The 21,465-nt window shown below is 44.1% G+C and overlaps 1 protein-coding gene across 1 annotated transcript in view; it reads right to left on the bottom strand.

Moving 5' to 3' along the window:
* Window positions 1-5,992: 5,992 nt before the first annotated feature.
* The window catches only part of EBF2 (EBF transcription factor 2), a 108,315-nt gene continuing 92,842 nt past the window's right edge, over window positions 5,993-21,465 (bottom strand). Inside the window, exons 11-16 of the mRNA XM_063420043.1 lie at window positions 20,151-20,239; window positions 19,055-19,120; window positions 18,452-18,629; window positions 17,779-17,964; window positions 15,672-15,839; window positions 5,993-11,001 (exon numbers count right to left, since the gene is read on the bottom strand). Coding sequence (XP_063276113.1) covers window positions 10,970-11,001; window positions 15,672-15,839; window positions 17,779-17,964; window positions 18,452-18,629; window positions 19,055-19,120; window positions 20,151-20,239 — 719 coding nt within the window. The 3' untranslated portion in view covers window positions 5,993-10,969. The remainder of the gene's footprint in view (window positions 11,002-15,671; window positions 15,840-17,778; window positions 17,965-18,451; window positions 18,630-19,054; window positions 19,121-20,150; window positions 20,240-21,465) is intronic.

The raw sequence follows: 21,465 nt of genomic DNA, 5'->3' as shown, positions 1-21,465 counted from the left end.
AAAAGGATGCAGAGAGCAATCACAGCTTAACACCAGTTGTGGGAAAAATATTAGGAAGCATTTGAGGGGGATTGGGGAGAGAACAGCTTGAGAAGTGTAATTTGATTTTGAGATGGCCAAAGGGGGGGTTTGGGATGGGATTTTCCCTGCCTGAGGATCCTTCCCAGGGATTCCTGCCAGGGCTGGATGGGGCTGGGGTGATGTGAAATTCAATTTTTGAAGTGCCAGCCTGGGATGCCCAGCAGAGTTTCACAGGAACGGGTTTAAATGAGGGGGGTGAGGGATTCTCCTCACCAGGAAAAGGGGGGTAAAAGCCAGATTTGGGTTCAAGAAGTGAAATGAAGGGCTTGGGTGTGGTTTTTTTTGTGTTTGACTTCCTGGAAGTCATCAAAGACCCTCACACAGGGGAAAAGTGGGAACTGGGCACACCGGCCTCCCGTGCCTGGCTCTGGCACCCGGGGAAGGGGCTGTAAATGAGATTTTCTGGGGGTCTCAGTGCAGTTCAGGGGCTCTCTGCAGGTCGTGCACAGCTCAGGTCAGTGTGACTGCCCACACACACAAATCCTCTTTTTTTTTGTGAATCTCTTGGAAAATGTCTTTTCTGTTGCTTTTTTAAATTGCAGGCTGCAGCTCTGGGGATGTCTCTGAGGTTCCCCCCTTGCCTTGGCCTCTGGATTTGGACAGTTCTCTTTTCTCTGTCATTTATTCCCCCTGAAATCTCTGTTTGGGACATTTTCCTGAGGGGAGCACAGGGTGTCCCTGGCCCTTCAAGCTCCTTGGTGCTTCTGGGTAAAAAGAAAAATGTAATATTAATAATAATCAAAACAGCTTTAAACAAAGAAACAGAGAGGATTCTCCTCCTGAACTCCCAAAAAACAACTCAAAATCCATAACTCACATCCACCAGGACTCCTGGTGGGGCCAGCAAATGACCTCAGTCCCTGTTGGGCTGGATTAAAAAGGTGATTTTTGGTTCTGCAGAGATCCCCATTTTGGGAGGGAATAACTGGAATATTGCCAGCAGCACCCCCAGATTCCCTCTTCTCTCTCAAAATTCTTTTCCAGCTCAGTTTAAAGCTCTTTGGGGCCAGCTCTTCTGGGTTTTGTGATTATAAACCCCTTGCAGCCCAGCACAGCATTCCCTGGGTGCTGCTCCAGGACAAATAAAAACTGACTGGGAAAATAATAATAAAATAATAAAATTATTTTATTTATATACTGGCTGGGAAATGGTGAGGGAGCTCCCGTTGTTGCAAACCCAGAAATGTTTACTCATTACATTCAAATAGGTTTGGATCGTGGTGGATGAAAGTGAAACAAGATATAAGCCTGCAATGACATGCATAAATACATAATTAAGTGTATTTCCTTTCCATATGGAGAGGATTAAGTCCCTCGCCTCAGCAGGGAGTTGCTTTATTTGGTGTCTGCTTTGGTGTCCCTTTCTCTCTGACAGCTTCCAGGGGACGCTGAAAGGGAATTTCACTCGCTGCCTAATGAATCTTGGAATGAGGACTTGCAGGGGGAAGAAGCAGTGATTACCTCAGAAAACACAAGTTTGGCGACCTGAAAGGGCCGCCCTGATTTCTCTTTTTTGACCTTAAGTGGGCCCTGTGGGATGGCAGTGCCCACCTTTGCTTAGTCAGAAATCCACGTGGAGGGGACAGGGACGTGTCTGGTAAATGCTGAGGCGTCAGCAGAAGCTCCCCAGCTCAGGTTTCATAACTCGAGAAATATTTTATCACCCCTGTGAGCCCAACCTCTGAAAATCAATAGAGCCTGAGAGTTGCCTGTATTGATCTGAGTTGTGCTGAAATATTCATGGCCCTGTGTGTTTGTCTGTGGGAGGTTTGGGGACCGAGGCGTGGGCAGATTTCAGAGGGAAATATTCTCATTTTTCACTTTAGCTGGGTTAAGGTGCCCTGCAAAAAACACCCTTAAGAGGAGCTGGATTTGTGTCACAACCACCTTCCTGCCAGCCAGCCAGGAATGCATTCTCATTATTATTATTATTATTATTATTATTATTATTATTATTATTATTATTGTATTATACTACTAATATATATTATATTATACTATTATTATTGTTGTTGTTATTATTATTATTTTATTTTTATTATTATACTACTAATATATTGTTTATTATTATTATTATTATTATTATTATTATTACTATTATTATTTTAAATTACAAACTGTTAGGAAGAAAAAGTCAAGGAGATCTGATAAAATTAGCACCGCGTCCTCCTGGGGGATCCCCGGCCTTGCTTTGTTTGCAAAGCCAATTTGGACACCGCCTCTTTGATCTTCACTTTCAGTATTTGAGCAGGCGTGTTTAGTATCACTCATTTCACTGGAGATTTGGGATTCAGGTTTCCTCGACGAGCTCCAAAGCTGTACATTAGAAGGGGAATTGTCTGCCAGGGCGTCTCAGAATCTCAATCCCCTTGATACTAATTTGATGTGATGCATTTCACCAGATGTGTCTACCTGAGCACTGCTCTAAGCCCAGGGGGGTTGTGCTACTGTAGAGTATTAAAGTTCCTCTTTCCACCCCCTTCCCTTCTTCCCTTTCCTCCCTTTTTCTTCCAAAAGCAGCTGAATGAAAAATATCCTTAATTTTAATCTATTTTTATCTAGAGGTGGATATTTGGAAGAAAGAGTCTGTGTGTGGGGCAGGATTTATGTAAAAAACCCCACAGATAATAAAGCTTCAAAATTATTTTAAGGAACTCCAATACAGCTTCAAAAAATATTTTTATAAACTGGTGCTTAAATATAGGCTAACTGATTAATTTATCCCCTCAAAATCCAAAACCTGCCTTTTTGCTTTTTCTGTAGTTATGGATGTAAAGGGAAAGGCTGAGGAAGGAAAAATGGAGGGAAAAGGGTGAAAATTGTGAAATTTAAGAAAAAATACAGTCTGAATAAGCTGCCAGGGGGCTGAAAATTGATATGGAATGAGCACCCCCATAACCTTTGTGACAGAAATTGTGGGGTTCAGGCTGTCGGGGGTTTGGGGGTGGTGTTGGAGCCCAGATCTTAAACAGAAGGAAAAATAAGAAAAATTAGAACCGATCTCTTCCTTAACTCTCATCCCATGCAAATTCACCCGTGGTTAAAAAAAGCCCGATGAAATCAAAATGAGCCCCCTGGAGAGGAATTGCTCCAATCTGTGCCTGGAGCTCAGCACCCAGCCAGGCTTGGGGCACCTGAGGTTTCTGGTGGGACCAGGAACAGCTCGTTCCCCCCATCCAGGGGGTCAAACCCCTTTAAAATCCAATAATCTGAATTATTGCTGCTGTGGGGAGCTTCCCAGCAGAGGGAACCTCCAAATTCTGACTGGGGTCACGCTGTGGCACTGAGTGTGCCCAGTCCTTGTCACCAGGGTTTCGTTCACTCAGACTGGGAGGGCATTTTTTAATTTCTTCCTTGCATGAATCCCATTTTTATCCATGTGACTGTCACAAACCTTCTCCATAGAAGGCAGGAAAGGGGGGAAAAGAAAGCATCCTCAGCGTCCTTTATTTATTTCCACTCCTCAATGGCGAAGTAAACGGAATGTTTAAGCGACTGACATCAAAGATGTGATTTCTCTGAAGCTAAAAAGCCCATTAATCACAATTTTAAAGTGTTCTTTAATTACCCTGTAATAAAACGACATGCACAGAGCGGGAAGAGGAAAAAAAACTGTGTACTTTTCGAGTTCCTGGTGCTTGTTTGTGTTTCAAATCTCCCCGGAAATCCTCGTTGATCCCTCTTGCTCCTGCTGCTCAATTCCACCCTGCCACAGCTCCTGTGCTGGGTTAACCGTGTCCTGTGCTGCCTGAGGCACAGGAAAAGTGGGCAGGGAGAACAGGGATGTGCTGGAATCCTGGAAAATGAGAATTTTGGGGGTTTGTATATGGTAATGTATGTGAAGCAATATGGAGGATTTGGGGTGTTGACTAAATCCTTCTCCTTCTCCTTCTCCTTCTCCTTCTCCTTCTCCTTCTCCTTCTCCTTCTCCTTCTCCTTCTCCTTCTCCTTCTCCTTCTCCTTCTCCTTCTCCTTCTCCTTCTCCTTCTCCTTCTCCTTCTCCTTCTCCTTCTCCTTCTCCTTCTCCTTCTCCTTCTCCTTCCTGGGTTTGAGTGGTTTTCTGTAATTGGGTGAAGAAAGTCTGCATTGTGTGCCTTGGGTGGTCATTACTGGGTCAAAAATATAAATAATATAGGTGTAACCTCGTTATTGGGTGATCATCATTTAAATAACCTTTTAAAGAGTCAGAGGCATCCATTTTACCTCATTTCTCTGCCTTGCTAGTTGGAGCTCATGGCATGTGAGTCTGTAAATAGAAAAGGAATTATAAATCTGAACACAAATTGGGGTCTCGTGTGCTAATCCCGCCCTTGGCAGAGGAAAAGAAGCCAAAAGCATCACAGGGATGGGGTCTGGAGGATTGGGAATTCCAGCTCTGAGGTGCAGCACTGAGCTTGCCCTGAGGGCCCAAATGTGGGAAATGCTGAAGGGAAGGAGATTTTCAGATTTTCAGATTTTCAGATTTTCAGATTTTGAGATTTTCAGATTTTCAGGCCTCAGAAAGAGCAGAGAACTCAGAGCTAGCTGCAGCTGCAGGGCCTGAAGGAGGAGAGAACACAATGGTACAGCAAGAAAGGACATGAAACAATAATTTGAGCTTTAGGTTTGGCTGGGTAAGACCTGGAGGGACGTGAGCTCTCCAAAAAGAGCTGTGAGGAGAAGGGCAAGGTGAGACCTTGGTTAAAAACCTCTTTGAAAACTCAACTTGGTAAAGGAAGGAGAGTGAAAAATGAGGCTGGGGTGGGCACCCTGCTGCTGCCCTTTGAGGGAGCACTCGGGGTCATGGTGGCCGAGAAATCAAAGTAAATTCAAAATCACAGCCCTCACCCAAAGTCCTGCAACCCAATAAACCTTTGCAGCTCCTCAAAACCCTCTGCAGATGTTTTAAAACCTGAAATTATCCACGAAACTGGGACCTGCAGCCATGAGCCCCGTCCCAGTGGGAAGTGAATCCTCATTTTACTGGGACAGGGGTAACTGGGAGCTGCAGGTGGGGATGGCACCGTCCCCTTCCCACACCCAGCCGGTCCAGGCTGGGGTTTTGGGCTGGAATTCTGTGCTCTTGCCAAACTCAGCCGAGTGGGTCCGTCCTGGCTGGATCTGCTTTCAGACCCAGACAGTCGCTAATGAAACAGTTGCTGTTTTGTTGACAGAACATTAATTACTTGATCTTAGGACTTGGTAATTGCACGGGCCCCCTCTGTATACATCACTAATTACATTAGCAATTATATGGCGTTTTAAAGACAAAGAAATGACTGCGGCAATTTCAGTGTCAGAGGGACCCTGCTGCTAAATTCCAATCAAGTCCCTGCAGAGGCAGGGGAGGTGTGGGGAGAAATCCTTCCCCATCCCAGCCCCGCACAAACCCCGCTCTGCTGTGGTGTGGTGGAAAATTCACCTTCATCTTCATCTTCATCTTCATCTTCATCTTCGTGCCCTGGGGCTGCTTGGGGATTTTAGTGGGTGGGGATGGAGGAAGGGATTGGATAGAACGAGCCTGGCCCACCAAGATAATTTCTGGAATTAGGACTCAATGGGTTTTCACTGCCACCACTTAAACCAGGGAGCCTTGAGGAAAGAAGGGGTGCTTGAATTTCTCATCCAGGGGTTAGTTACACTCTTAAAACTGATCCAAAGCATTCCCAAAAGGCTGCTTGCTATTGGAAATATTTTTTCTCTCTATTACTCTTAGAAACAACTGAGTTGTGCCTTAAAAACCACAGCTTAAATTAGGAATAAGGTCAGTAAAAGTGACCTTCATCACTAAAATTCTCATTTGTCTGGACCTTTCCAGTGATTCTCATTGAGGAAAATGGAATATTCCTAGTTCAAATGGCCAATTTTCATTTTCCAAGCGGTTTTCAGCACTCTGCTTTGTCTATCCCTGTGGCTGAGGTGTGAACTTTGCACAAAAGGGTGAAAATATATCCAAGTTATTTTGGGGAGCCAATGGGGTTCACCTCTGCAGCATCAGTTCATTGTTTGCTCAGAGTTCTGCACAAAGGTGCCTAAAACAGCCCCAAATTTAGTCCAGGGAAAGGCCAGGATCAGTCAGTCCCGGTTTTTAATTTTGATTTTGTTCTTTGACCAGCTGCATATTCATGACAAAAAGGGGAAGTGTCCAAAAATGACATCCCCCTGTCCTACCCTTCGAATCCTTTTCCCTCCCAAAAAAGACTGAACTCTCACACAGGTATTGTCCATTTGTAATTAAGGAATGGTCAGAAAATATCATTAATTACCCTCTTAATCCATTCCCAGCATAATCTCAACCTGGCTCTCCCGAGTGTGGTCGGATGTTTTACAGGCAAATCTTCAAATCTTGATTTAAAAACTCTCACATAACATTTTATACTTTAAAAAAAATGTTATTGTTACCCTGAGTGACCCATAAAGATGGCAAAGAAGCAGATTGAACACACTGAAATTAAGATAATTCCCCCCTTATTTACAGTACAAAAAATTTATTTTTTTTTTGTTAGGATAATTTAAAGTTTAAAACCAAAGTAGACATATTCATTTTACAAACAAGATATTCTTCCATAAGTAGGACCATTAAAAACAGTAAACAAAAAACCCAAAAAGCTATCTTTACAAAAGCTCTGTGCATAGCAACCTCATACTGTATATAACTGACAAAGCAAAAAAAACCCAAAAACAAAACAAAAACCCAAAAAACAACCAGCCAACCCCAAAACTGTACAGGAGGGAGAAATGAGGCCTTAATTTACAGGAGGGTTTGGAGAAACCGTGCAAAGAAAGAGGGAGAGGAGGACGCTCCACCGAGATAAATCAGGAGCTCAATCCAGCTCCTCCAGAGCGATGATGAAATTTGTCATCAGCTCTTGCAGCAATTTCATTTTCCCAAAGAGGGAAACTCTCGGGGAATTGTGGACAGCAGCCACTCAAAGAGGGCAGGCTTGGTGTTACCCTTCAGAAATCCTCACACATCCACTCTAAAATCATCTTTTCCATTTTTGTTGGGCGTTTTGCCACCGCCAAAGTCCTTTTTCCATGTCCAAGTGTTTCTGGTGGTGTTTATTTACGGGTGTTTTTCTCTGAAAACCTCAATTAATTCTACGCTCATCCCCAGTCCCGTGGTTTCCCTGCATGAGCAAAATCCACGCTCTAAATAATTCCTAGGTTTAATTTGTTTCCATCTTTTTTTGGCTCAGATTTTTCATGTTTGCCTCAACACAGGCAGTTCCTCTTCTGCAAGGGCTCGGAGCAGCTTTTTAGGGAGGTTTCCTCTTTTTCATTTGGACTCTGGGCAACTGGACAGAGCTGATAAAAACAGCTGGAGGGTGAAAGGAATGTTCAGTGTTCCAGAAATTTTACTTTTTAAAATTTATTTGTTTATTTATTTGTTATTATTTTTTATTGCCAGACTGTCGTTTTTCCCCCTGAATTTTCCCAAGATTTCAGTGATGTGGTAGATCTGGTTTTTTTTTCATGTGCCTGTGCTGACCGAGCAAAAAATTAAACAGAAGGATGGACAAAATCCAGATTTTTTCCATGAAATAACTCAATTTTTATTTTTTTTTTAAATTGGAAACTTTTCTGACTGAGATTTTTGTTGAAAATCCCATTTGTTAAAAAGAAGGGAGGGGATTTAAGGTAGCAAACTCCAGCAGGTGGTCTGGAAATTCCCATTGATCTGGAAATATTTGCCAGACAGAATGTTGAGTTTATTTGATGATCAATTTTAGAAGCAGCCTGTACAGAGAAGGGCAGGGGGAATATTCACCCTCTTCATGGTTTGGAGCTGTTTGGGGATTTTAATAAGAGGGAATGGAGGAAAGGATTGGATAGAACAAGCCTGGGCCCACCAAGATAATTTTTGCAATTAGGACTCAATGTGTTTTCACTGAAATTGATGAAAGTTTTAATCCCAACTCTTCCAGTCCTTAATCCCTTTTTACCCTGGATAAATGCAGAATTCGTAACACGAATTTGGACCTCCTACTCAGCCCTGCCGGGCTCTCAGTACCTATGAATATTTGAAATATTTGGGGTCTGTTGTTGCTGTTTTGCTGTTTGGAACGCCCAGGTCAGACCCTGTTTTTCAGAGGTGCAACCCCAGACCTTTAACATCGATGATTCTTTGATATTTCAGGGCTGCCAAGGTTTCAGGTTGACCTCCAGGGACCCGTGGTGGCACGAGGGACACGCAGAGAACCCCTAAGGACAATCAACCTGCAGCCCTAATTAACAGGGATCATTTTATTTCATTTTTTTGTGGAACCCAGTTTCAGTAGCCTGACAGTGAAATATTAATTGTAGCCACATTCCTCAAACCCATATTATTCCCACCAAATCTCTCTTTAAATTGTCGTTTTTGCTGATAGAAGTCGGGCCTCGAGTTTTAGAAGAGAAAAACCTTTTCCACATTTTTAAAATGGGACTTTAAACCTTTTCCACCTTTTAAAAATGGATCTCACTGGCATTTAAGCCCCTCTATCTTTTCAAAATGGGACTCAGTGGGACTTAAACCCCTCCACCTTTTTAAAATGGGGCTCAATGGGATTTAAACCCCTCAACTTTTTAAAATGGGACTCAGTGGGATTTAAGCCCCTCAACATTTTTAAAATGGGACTCAGTGGGATTTAAGCCCCTCCACCTTTTGAAATGGGACTCTCTGGCATTGAGAAGGCACCAGATGAAGACCCTGCCAAACCTCCCAGCACAGCCAGGAACACAAAAACCCCTTCCCAACAAGTGGGACCCCCTTTAGGGGTGCCCAGCTGGTGCCTCCAGCCCCTCTGAGATGTCCCTTAATGTCCTTAACGTGCAGAGAAAGGATTTATCCATGAGCTGAGCTGTGCCCAGCACCAGGAAAGGAGCTTGGAGGACCTCGTGCCATCCCTGGCAGTGTCCCGGGCCAGGCTGGAGGGGTTTGGGACACCCTGGCACAGGGGGACGTGTCCCTGCCCACGGTGGCACTGGGTGGGCGTGGAGGTCCCTTCCAGCCCGAACCATTCCAGGATTTTCTGGTTCCAGGCCCTGCTCTCCTGCAGTGTCACCGTGTCCCTGAGGGTCCCTCAGCCCCCCACCACCCCCGAGCTGCAGAGAGCAGTTCTGGCTCTTCCTCAAACCAATTAGCTCCAATTAGCTCCAAACGAGCTCTCAGCCATCAAAGCTGTCCCAGTTCCACCGTCTCACATCAACTTCCACCATCCCTAAAGATCGCCCAGATCTCAATTTTCCTTACCCATCCTGCTGAGCAAATGGATCAGCTCAGATCCTGGGGCCTTATTTAGGGTTTATTAATTAACCACAAGGTGTTTCCATAGGAACAACTGTCCACGCAGCCTTTAATTGGGTGGGGTTTAGAGGGGTCTTTAGAGTAGCTGATTTTTATTTTTATTTTTTTTATTTTTTATTTTTTCCCCCTACTAAAAATCGCTTTCCAACAACCAAATTCTTTTGAGTGTTCACTGGTTTAGTTGGATAATTCGTGATTTATTTTGTCAGACCTTCTAATTTCAGGAGAGGAGATGCAAAGGAGAACTAAACTCTTTTTTTTAGGCTAAAATGCAGAAAAAATCAAAGCAATTGATTAGCTCTATGAACTTCAATTATAACTGGCAAATACTTACCATTTTTAATGACTCGGGATAAAAGTGCATAAATCACTCAAATACACGTTCACCCTTTATAAATGCACCCTTAATATGAAGCATAACTGAATTTAAGGTGTTCTAACCCCATGGAAAACCCCAGAGGACCCCTCCCCTCCTAATTCACACATTGAATCCCTAAAATAAACTCAGTGAAAAATCTGATTCACTCAAATCCCTCAGTGCCACTCACTCGTCAGCTGGGTCTTTGAGACTTAGCAGTTAATTTTAGTACCTGAATATTTTAATTGGAGAAAAAAAAAATGGAGAGGGGGTGAGATGAGGAGGGTGAAAAAAAATCCCTACAGGACCTGTTTATCACAATGTAGGTAAAAGTTTCTGAGGGTTTTGTTAAATCAGAAAGAATCCTGCACATCCTTGCACATGAATTCAGTAAGAGGGGGGGAAATGTGAGGAACAATTGCAGCAGATATAATAATATATCTCAAACTTATCACTGCATTTTTGCATCATCTTTCTTCGTTGTACAACTGGAGGGAAAAAAAAAAATCCAAAAAAGGGTTTAATTTCTACCTCTACATACAATAAGTTACAAGTTTATTTATTTAAATAATTGTAAAACATCTTACATTTTTTTTAAAGAGGTTAAACTATAAGCAAATACACACATACACCAAAGTTCCATCACTCGTGTCAGTTTGTCCTAGAAATTCTTTCATGCTGGTACCCTGTTTTGTTGAATTGTTTTTCTGCATAAACTAAATCGATATCTGAAAGGCTCCATAGAAAATAGAAACTTCAACTTTTTTTTTCACCCCTACAAAGTAAAACAAATCGTATCCAAAATATCGAGCTTGAATCATTTTGCCAATTTCTTTTTTTTTTTCTTTTTTTTTTTTTTTTCTTTTTTTTTCCCCTTGGAATATTTTACAAATCTCAGGAAGGTTTTCGTGTCTTCCAGGAAAGACTTTGCATTTCTAATTCCGTCCTGCCAACTCTTCTTCATCCTGGCTCTCGCTGATTCTTCATTCCCAGTGTTTGAGGAGTTGATGTGGTGGTGTCAGAAATATGAAACAGGAAAATGATGCAGACTTTTAGCTCGTCCAATCCATAAAAAATGTTCCTTTTTTTTTTTTTTTTTCTCCTGGGCCTGGCTTTCCCCCAAACAAAGGAGCTTGTAGTGCTATTTTTTTCTTTTTTAGTGGTCCATCACAATAAGTAGTTTTGTGCTGTAAAAGAAAAATGAAAAAAAAAAAAAAAGGAGGAGAAAAGGGAAGAGGGAGAGCAGCAGAGCTGCCCCTTCCTTACATCGGGGGGACGACAAGACCAGTCATGGCTGCAAAAGAAAAGTGAGAGAAATGAAATTGTGGCAAAATGTTAGAGAACAAAATATATTTGAGCCCTTCTCCCACCTGTGAGGAGGGAGGGGCCACAGGAGGGGCCTGAGCTGAGGATAAATCTGAGTTTCAGTGAGTTTAACATCTTTTGGTGCTGTACTGAGAACTGTGAGGACTGACTGACCCAGGCAATGGGCAAATCTAGGGTAAAATAGGAATAAATTTCTTCCTGTGAGGGTGGGGAGGGGCTGGGATGGGATTCCCAGATTTGCTGTGGCTGCCCCTGGATCCCTGGCAGTGCCCAAGGCCAGGCTGGAGCACCCTGGGGCAGGGGAGGTGTCCCTGCCATGGCAGGGGTGGCACTGATGGGATTTCAGATCCTTTCCCAAACTATTCCACGATTTTCTGATTCTGTGGTTGTTAAATGGATAAAAAAGAGAGAGGAATAATTCAATTAATGTGATTCAGTTCAACGCTTCTCAGTGCCCCATTGCTGGGTCAGAAAAGGCTTTAATCCAACACCCTAGAAAGGAAAACTTGCTCTAACCTTGGGTTTCTGCCAAGAAATTCCTGCCCCTTTCAGTCTGGGCTGGAGGAAGAGGAGGGCGCTGGCTCCATCCCAGCGGTGCCCCAGGGAGCAGATCCTGCTCTGCTCCAGGTAAAACCCCCCAGCCGGAGCTGTCCTGGCTGGGGCTGTGCCTGGAGCAAGGAAAGGAGCCCTGCACAGAGGGTGCCCGGCTTGTCCCCACCCGGGGTGACCTTTTGTGGCTGTCTTAGCACAGCTTCATTTCAGCCACTCAGGGGCTGGTGCCAGTTTACTTTGAGCTCTGTTCCCAACAGAGTCAGTCCATAATGGCACCAATGCTTTTTTGCAATGCTATTTTTATTAACAGTGTTTCCTTTTTTTTTTTTTCTTTTTTTTTTTTTTTTTTTAAATCAAGGAAAGCTTCCAGCAAAGCAAAGCAAAGCAAAGTTGAAACCTGAGTTTCTGCCACGCCTCTGCAAAAATATCAAGAGGAAACTTGTAGATGCATCATTTTGGAAAGTTTCTTAACTTTAAATGAAAATACTTTTTTTTACTGTAAGATTGGAGATATAAATAATAAAATAATATATGTTTTGGAATGGAAGAGGTTTCCAGAGCAGCTGTGGCTGTCCCTGGATCCCTGGAAGTGTCCCAGGCCAGGCTGGATCAATTTGGGATAGGGAGGGGTGGAGCTGGATGGATTTTAACGCCCCCCAACCCCAAACCATGCTGGGATTTTGTCATTCCATGACCTGATGCAGCAATTCTGTGACACAGGAAACAGAGGCAAAGCCTGATCTGTGTCCCTGCATTTCCTCCTCATCCTCACCTCCCCCTGCAGCACAGGAGAGGCAGTGGAGGAATAAGGAATATTCCAGGAATCCTCCCTGATATCCCCAGCTCATCTCCAGGCTCCTCTCTCTTTCCACCCCACCTCCACTCCCCCATTGGGGCTGTGCTGTCAAAAGCCTATTCCCAGCCTGGATCGCTTTTTATTGAATGTTTGGGAGGTTTGGATTAAGGTCTTACACTGCTAGCAAAGCTGTAATTATTTTTGCCTGTATTACTAGATATTGAATCGATGTAACTTTTCAATAAAGGTGGTTCAATGCAGGACACTCCCTGATGAGTTGGGAATAAAGCAACCACCAGTCATTATCCCAGAGGGTTTTTTTTTTTTTCTTTTTTTTCCCCTCCTCTTGGAGGGAAATGGAAAAAGAATTCGAGATGAGCCTTATTGTATTAACCTTGACAGCTTGCAATTATCCACCGCAACACTTGATTAAAATTGTCACAAGGTTGGAGAATTTTTTTATAAATAAATAATCAAAGATGGGTAGCACCCAGATGATCTGGTGATAGGCACCTTTAATGGCTGTAATTAATAATGATCATCAGCCTGGTGAGTACGAGTGGCCTTTGGAAAACTGTCTTGGAGTGGGAAAGGGCTGGCTGCAATTCAAATGTGGGGACTGGGAAGGGGATTTTAGTGCTGAACTCTGGGATCAGGGAATGGGTTGGGTTGGGAGGGATTTAAATCCCACCAGTGCCACCCCTGCCATGGCAGGGACACCTCCAGTGATCCCAGAGTGCTCCAACCTGACCCTGGGCACTGCCAGGGATCCAGAGGCAGCCACAGCAAATCTGGGAATTCCATCCCAGCCCCTCCCCACCCTCCCAGAGAGCAAATCCTCCTAAAATAATAAAAAACACCCTCCCAGTAAACTCCTGGAGTAATGGGAATACAAATCTGAGGGTGAAGATTGCACAGCTGCTCCTGGTTAGACTGGTTTTAATCCAGGCTTAAATGCTGCTGTGTTTAACATATGTGGGAGCTCTAATCTGGATTTTCATTGCTGCCTGCAAGGACAGTGGCATGCTCTGAGGGGCTGGTAAATAATAATAATAATAATAATAATAATAATAATAATAATAATAATAATAATAATAATACAGAGAAGAAGAAGGAGAAGAAGAAGAAGAAGATTATCATCCTCTAAATATAGATACAGAATTCTATAATATATTATTATTATTATATATTGAGGAGATGTTTTCTACATGTTGTGGGTGAGGAAATTCAGAGTTCATGGGCTTTGGAGAGGCTCCTGCACACATTCACTGCTTGCCCTGTGCTTTTGCTGTTCTCTCCCCAGCAGCATTTTCGGATGCCTAAATCTGACACATGAGTAAATAAATCCTCAATTCCATGCCCAGCACTCCTCTCCCTGGTTTCCAGCCCCGGGGGCGGCGTGGCAGAGGGCATCACCCATCTCCCACCGCCCCAGCCCAGGCAAGGAGCCTCTTTGGGAGCCTCCCGTTGACTTTTTGGCCACGTCTGTCTGTCAGCACTGTGGGAACAGTAATTTGGAGATCGGGCTGCGTGTACCTGGAGCCTTTCCAAAGCATGTGCTCCCCAGCTTGCATCAATTTAAATATTTCAGCTGGAATTTGCATCCACGGCTGCAAGAGTTCAAGAGTTACCAGGACCTGGCGTAACAAACCTGGTTTGTTCTTGTTGTGTCACTGCCCAGTCCTGCTTTGCTGGGTAATTAAATTTAACAGTTGTAGAATGTGAATATACTTGTGCTTGTGTTGATGTACAGGCAGAAATCTCACAAAGAAAGGGATGTGAGTAATAAATTCTGTACCCATTTATCCCTGATTTTGCTAATTCAGCAATTATTCACAACTTTAACCTCATAGATTAATCCTGACCAGCTCAGGATTGGACTTTTATCAGTAGAAAATGGATGGGTGTCAGGTTTTAGCTGTGAGATTTTGTTATATTTAATATCAAAGCTCAATTTTTAGAATCTCTCTTTGATTACTGATTTATAGACTGGATAAAATACGTTGTAAACACCAAATGGCAGAGGTGGCACCAACTGGTCTCTGGTACTTTATTTCTTTATAGGCTGGAAGAGAGATAAACTCTTTCTAAGCGGAGTCTTGAGTGTTACTTTAAGGAAAATTATTAATTCAAATGCTTCAGTTGGTTTTAATCTGTCCTTTTTTCTGTCTCCCAGAAGCAGCCTGAGTGGTTTTCTGTCTGATTTGTGTTTAGCACCACCTCAGGTAACTCCTTAATGTTTAGGCTTGATATTTAGGCCTTCTCTACAAAACAGATGAGTTTAATTTTAAAGCAGATTTAAATCTGTGCATTCACGTGGTGAGATCAATGGATCTGCCCATTCATGGGAAGAAAATGATCTTAGGAAATTGTGGATTTTCTTGTAACTGGGGCAGGGGATGAAGCTGGTTCAGAATTCTCCAAGTTAGCTCTTAAAAAACGTTACTGGTTTTGTTCAGCACACTTAGAATTTCCTTGTTGCATAAAATAATCCCACTTTCTGCAGGTCCCCGTGGCCCAGCTGAGGGTTTATATCACACCCAGCCCAGCAGGTGCTGTTTGTGGGGCTCATTTGGAATTCCCACTGCCTCTTGGCACCGCTCAATTCCCAGATTTGTGTTTCCTGGGCTATCTCTGGTGAAGTCTGAAGGAGCCAGATGACTTCCCAGGCCCTATAAAGGCATTTTTTATGGAGACTTGGAGCATATTTATGTGCTGCACACACACACCCCCAGCCTGTTAAAAGCAAGAATTCCGTGCAGGTTTCCATTCTTATCTCGCTGCTCACATTTGTTTCACAGATCACCTTTTAAAGGGCTGTAAATGGGCTGTGGGGCTCAATTCCCGGGCTGAGCCTAAACCTTGCAGCAGGTTTGTGTTCTGGACTGAGCTGGATTAACTCTGCTCTGTTTAACGAGTCCCCCAAGCCTGAGGAGAAGTCATTCCCCAAAAAAGAGCCGGGATCCCTCTGGATTCCAGGGAAAGCTGTCCCTGCCTGGAGTTGGAACCAGATCTTTAAGGTGCTTTCCCAGCCCAAACCATTCTGGGGTTGAAATGCCCTGGGTCAGAACCTTCCTGTGGAAATCAGTGTCTGGACCTTGCTTTGGAGCCAAAATTTTGGATTAATCTTTAAAACCGTTTTGCTTTCTCCAAACCCCTCCAATCAGCCTGGCTAATTACTCTGAAGCCATTTCTGGGAGGCTGCTGGCAGCCCTCAGAGCTGACACACCTTGGTGGGGATAAAACCCCTCTGGGCTCGTGCAGAATTGTACCAGAGCACATTTCCTCACCTCTGAACCCGTTCCCGTTGCCACTGGAGCAGGCAGGAGAGGGGGACCCTTGGGGTCTGATGACAGGAGCGAAGGCACTCTTCTGTTTGACAGCAGGGAACACCGAGGAGGAGAACGGGAGGATGGAAGAAGTGCTGGAGGAGCCCACTGTGGGACTGGAGGACATCACTGCCAAAGGGGAAAAAAAAGGGAATTCTCATCAGAAAATCAGTGAAACCATTGTCTGATTCCTTGATTCTTTGATCAAGAATCCATTGTCTGATCCCTTGATTCTTTGATCAAGAATCCATTGTCTGATCCTTTGATTCTTTGATCAAGAATCCATTGTCTGATCCCTTGATTCTTTGATCAAGAATCCATTGTCTGATCCTTTGATTCTTTGATCAAGGATCCATTGTCTGATCCCTTGATTCTTTTATCAAGAATCCATTGTCTGATCCCTTGATTCTTTGATCAAGGATCCATTGTCTGATTCCTCAGTCCCTTGTCTGATCAAGGATCCATTGTCTGATTCCTTGATTCTTTGATCAAGAATCCATTGTCTGATTCCTTGATTCTTTGATCAAGAATCCATTGTCTGATTCCTTGTTTTGCCTCTCAAAGGGGGTCTCATTCTCTCAGTGAGCATAATTAGAGTAACTCTGGAGTGCAGAGGGAGTTAAACCAAATTGTTTATTAAAAAAACGGTGCTTAATTCTTTCAAAATTAAGGGTGAGGGTGCCAGAAAATTGGAAGTCGTTAAGGGAAAAGCAGAGTCAATAGGAACAGTCATGGCCTGTCCACTCAGTGCCCTTGAAATTTGGAAAAGTTGGCAAATCCTATGTCTCCCCCAGTTTTTTAAAAATTAAATTCCCTTTGTTTCAAGCTGCTGCTTAGATTTTACTCTAAATTGGCTACTTTTTAAAGAAGTGCCTTGCAAGAAAAAAGCCCCTTTCTATATCCAATAACTTGTCCAAGAATTGTTTGCTGAGCTTCCAGAACAATATCAGCCATTCCTCAGCAGAAGGAGGAACAAATAACAATATTTCATGTGAATTCCCAGGTCTCTTGGAAGTATTAGTTTGAAATCACAATAACACGATGCTGGAGACCTGGTCCTTTCCTTATGGAAAGCTCCAGAAGAGGGGGTAAAAATAATAATAATAATAATAACAATAATAATGATAATGATAATAAGGTTTAACTCTTCATCCTGTTTTTATATATATAACATATATTTAATTATTTACTTACACCATAGCTGGTGGTGTATACATTTTTTTGGTTTTGTTTTTCACTCCTGCCCTGGCCAGAAGGAAATCAAAGTGTGGAAGGAAGAGTGGCTGCTCATGGTAAAACAAGCAGAAATTGAGGTCTTCATTCCATTTTATGTTATATTTCTGGTTATGAAGTTAATATGGTTTCACAGGAAATTAATCTCCAATTCAGCTCTCAGTTATTGACAATGCCTTCAAACTCATAAAAATTATTTCAGAGTGGCTTTTACCCGGGATTTGCAAAGTCTCTGTGCTAAAAGCAGTGGCTACTCCCTTAATGAAGCTGCAAATTGCACCTCATTTCCCACGGTGGCTTTGCCACTCAGGAATCTTCATAAAAGATTTTAAAAAGTGGAGGAAAATAAAGAAGTAAGGTCCAACAGTAAAAAAAATTGGAGCCTTTTAGCTTGTACCCAAACACACCAAACAGAGCCTTTGGAAAACCTGCGCTAAAACCATTTTTGGTGGTTCCTGAGGAAGGATGAGGCAGGATGGGGTGGAAATGAGGGTGAGGAGGAGGAAGGATGGGGTGGAAATGAGAGTGAGGAAGGGGTGGAAATGAGGCAGGAGGAGGAAGGACGGGGTGGAAATGAGGGTGAGGAGGAGGAAGGACAGGGTGGAAATGAGGCAGGAGGAGGAAGGATGGGATGGAAATGAGGCAGGAGGAGGAAGGACGGGGTGGAAATGAGGCAGGAGGAGGAAGGACGGGGTGGAAATGAGGGTGAGGAAGGGGTGGAAATGAGGCAGGAGGAGGAAGGACGGGGTGGAAATGAGGGTGAGGAGGAGGAAGGACGGGGTGGAAATGAGGCAGGAGGAGGAAGGACGGGGTGGAAAGGAGGGTGAGGCCGTACATCCGTAGGGGGATCCTGTTGGGGAGCCGTTGATGAAGCCCGGGGAGCCGGGCACGCCCAGGTTGGACATGGGCACGTTGCTGTAGCCGTTCATGCTGTTGCTGGAGGTGCTGTAGTTGGACTGCTGCGGGGTGGAACTGGACGAGTACCCCCGAGGGGAGATGCTGCTGGTGTTACGGATGTACCCTGGAAATAAAGCACATTTCAGAACGCCTCCGCGGCTTAAAACTTCCTCCTGCACACCCCCCGTAAAAACTTTTATAAGTTTTGGTCCATTTGCACATTGGGGTTTAATTGTCCAATTACAGCTGCAGGTTATGAAATCCCATTCTTGGTTTTTCCCTGCAGCCCCCCTTGTTTGTGCTTTTGGGCTGAACACTTGTCCCGGCTGTCCTTGGTGTGCAGCAGGAACAGGATTTGTTTTGTGTCCCTGCTGTGTGCAGAGAGTTGACAAAAACATAAAATGGGGTTCAGAACTGCACCCCTAGGAGAGAATCTGGAAAACACGAGAGCTAAAAGGCACTGCCAGAGCCTGGGGAAGGTGAAAGGGAAAAGGGAAAAGGGAAAAGGGAAAAGGGAAAAGGGAAAAGGGAAAAGGGAAAAGGGAAAAGGGAAAAGGGAAAAGGGAAAAGGGAAAAGGGAAAAGGGAAAAGGGAAAAGGGAAAGGGCTCACCCTGGTTGTTTCCCTGTGCTGACTCGGAGATGCTGACGCCCAGCTGGCTGCCGTAGGAGTTGATGCCCATCATGGAGCCGTGGGCAGGGGAGCTGGACAGCGCCGGGAGCTGCGCGGGGTTCCGGGGGACGCTGTACAGCGCCTCGGCGATGTCGGCCGCGCGCTTCAGGATCAGGTCCTGCCAATCGAGGTGGGGACAGCTCAGGGATGGGGACAGAGCAAGGAGAACCTCCCCGAGGGCTGGGGCTGCACCCTCCTGTGGGCCCGATGTTTCTGAAGCCTGAGAGTTTCTGATTTTCCCAAGGGAAACCTTCCAGCAGTTTCTCCTTTCCCAGGCAGCTCTGTGTAAATAACCATCCCTCCCATAACATTTCTGGGTAAACAATATTCCTGTCCCATCACAGCTCTCTGCCAGGTTTGTGTTACTGAACCCATGGGGAGAGGTGTCCATCCTAAGCACCAACAATTTGCCTTTTTAGTGCAGCACGTTATAAAAGGGCTGGAATGAATTGTAAAAGATTTTCTGATTTTCTTTGCCTGCTAACTGGAGTCAATCTTTATTTTGTGTCCAATAATGACACCGTCCCACCCCCCCAGCCTGACCTGGTTGTTGTGGGGGGTCCCGTACAGGGCCTCGACAAGGTCAGCAGCTCTTTTCAGCAGCATTTCCTGTGGGGCAGAGAGGAAGAGGGGTTTTAATGGGGGGGGAAAAAAAAAAAGGCTCTGGTCCATAAAACAAGTGAAATGGATATGTAATAAATAAATAAATAAATAAATAAATAAATAAATAAATAAATAAATAAATAAATAAATAAATAAATAAAAGTGTATAGTCAATGAAGAAAATCAATTTTAAAAAAAGATGGGTTAAAGGTATGAAAAATAAAGAAAATAAACAGAATAGAATAGAATAGAATAGAATAGAATAGAATAGAATAGAATAGAATAGAATAGAATAGAATAGAATAGAATAGAATAGAATAGAATAGAATAGAATAGAATAGAATAGAATAGAATAGAATAGAATAGAATAGAATAGAATAGAATAGAATAGAATAGAATAGTTAAATAAATAAAACCGTGTGCTAGTATCCTCTCAAGTGACTCCAGTGTTTGTGTGTGGTCACTCTGAACCCCGCTGCGTTCACCAGGTGTCATTGCCCAGGTACCTGAGGAATTCAGGCCCTCCCAGGGGGTCAGAGCAGCCCCCCCAAAGCAGGAATCCCTTCGGGGGGCTGATCCCGGCTCGGCCGCGCCGCCTCCGGGGCTCCTCCGTGACCCGGAGCTCTCCAGAGTCCTGAACCTGCTCCACCTCGGCAGCACCGAGAGCGGAGACAAATCCCGGCTGTGCCCGCGCCCCCGGGGATCTCCGTGGGTCCTTTTGCGCGGACACACGAATTTGTGAAGGATCCCACACATTGCTGTGCCCGGACACAGCACCGCCACCATGGGCAGGGCAGAGCAATGAACTGGGAGCCTCCACCGGGCTCAATTTAGCAGCAAAATTACACAGAGACGGTTTGAGCTCCAACACACAAAAATCACTGGGGGTTCTACACAATCCCATTCCTGCCAGACTTGCAACTCATCGGTGAATTCAGATGTGATTGGCATTTAAGATGTAATTTTGTCTCTTTTACCAGTTAGAAGTGAAAAAACACATTTAATGGGCTGAGTGAAATGCTTAAAATTATTTTACCTTAGCTAATCGTTCGGGGTCCCCAGGATGTCTTGGGATGACCTTCTGCAGCCTCTGGAAGCCGTAATCTATGGTAGGTTCATTTAAAGCTGGAAGGAAAACACCAAACCCCACCACGTTATATGAGGGTGTCTAAAGATGCATTTTTGTATGGCTCTGCCTCAACAGGGCAACAAAGAAATCACAATTTCTGCACTTAAAACTGCTCCAGTTTCCCTGGCTCACTTCTCTATCAAGGGCTGAGGGAATAATTTGCAAGATGCAGCAGCACTGTCACAAAATACTCCTTTAAAGGATGGATGTTTCACTCTGGACAAAACCGTGACAGCAATAAAGCAAATTATGAGACAAATGCACACCAGAACAGGTCTCATCCTGCTGGTTACACAGCCAGAAATCAGACAGAAATCAAACAAAAACTGTGTTTTTTCCTCGAATAAACACATTCCACACACGCCCCCAACGTTTTGCAGCCCCAAAGTAGGACACAGCTCTTGGTTAGACACATTCCCTTCCCCAGTTGTGTGTTCTGCATACGCCGCCACTTCCCTGTAATGATCTGAGTCTCTGGTGGATAAACCAGGATATTTTGACCCAGATCCTCGGTTAGCAATAGCTGGCAGAGCCCTGCTGGCATCTCTGACGATTTCAGCGAACTTCAGACGCTCTCCTGGTCTCTGCTAGGAAATCGCAGCAATAATAATCAAATTTCTGATTATCCAAACTCCAATTTAAATTGGTGCAGAACCCAAAAGTTGGCTTGCAGAATTCTGTGTGCTCGGGCTCTGCCTGCCTCCGACACCTCAGCAGTGCCACTGTGCACCAGCACAGTTACAGGGATGTTTTTCTTTGAATTCCCTTGTTCTTCAGAATGCACATTTCAACACAAACGACACATTCATGCCGAGGATTCTGTGAAGAATTTCATGACACATTTAATAAGTAACATATGTAAGTCCTTCAGCACTACCCTCAGTCAGTGCTGGCTTAGACCTTCTTGTACCATTTGTGGTTCCTTTGGGATGGGAAAAAAAAATCTTTATTTTTTAAAAATAATTAGCACTGGCACAGCTGAAAACCTGTGATTGCAAGAGATGCTGATGGTTCTTATTGAATCACCCAAAATATCCCAAGCACTCCACAGGAGAACCATGTCCTGCCCCAGGAGATGAACCCATGGAGTGAGAGAGATTTTACACTGATCCAGGTTCCCCTGTTTATCCCTGTTCCCTGTTTATCCCTGCCTGCCTTTGGTATAACAACATGAAGGTAAAAGGTCACATTCCCCGCTGAGATACATTTTATATTTACTTTT

Source organism: Prinia subflava, chromosome 29 (genome assembly GCF_021018805.1).
Source record: "Prinia subflava isolate CZ2003 ecotype Zambia chromosome 29, Cam_Psub_1.2, whole genome shotgun sequence".
NCBI classification, from domain to species: Eukaryota; Metazoa; Chordata; class Aves; order Passeriformes; family Cisticolidae; genus Prinia; species Prinia subflava.
This window is presented reverse-complemented; position numbering and strand designations above follow the sequence as displayed.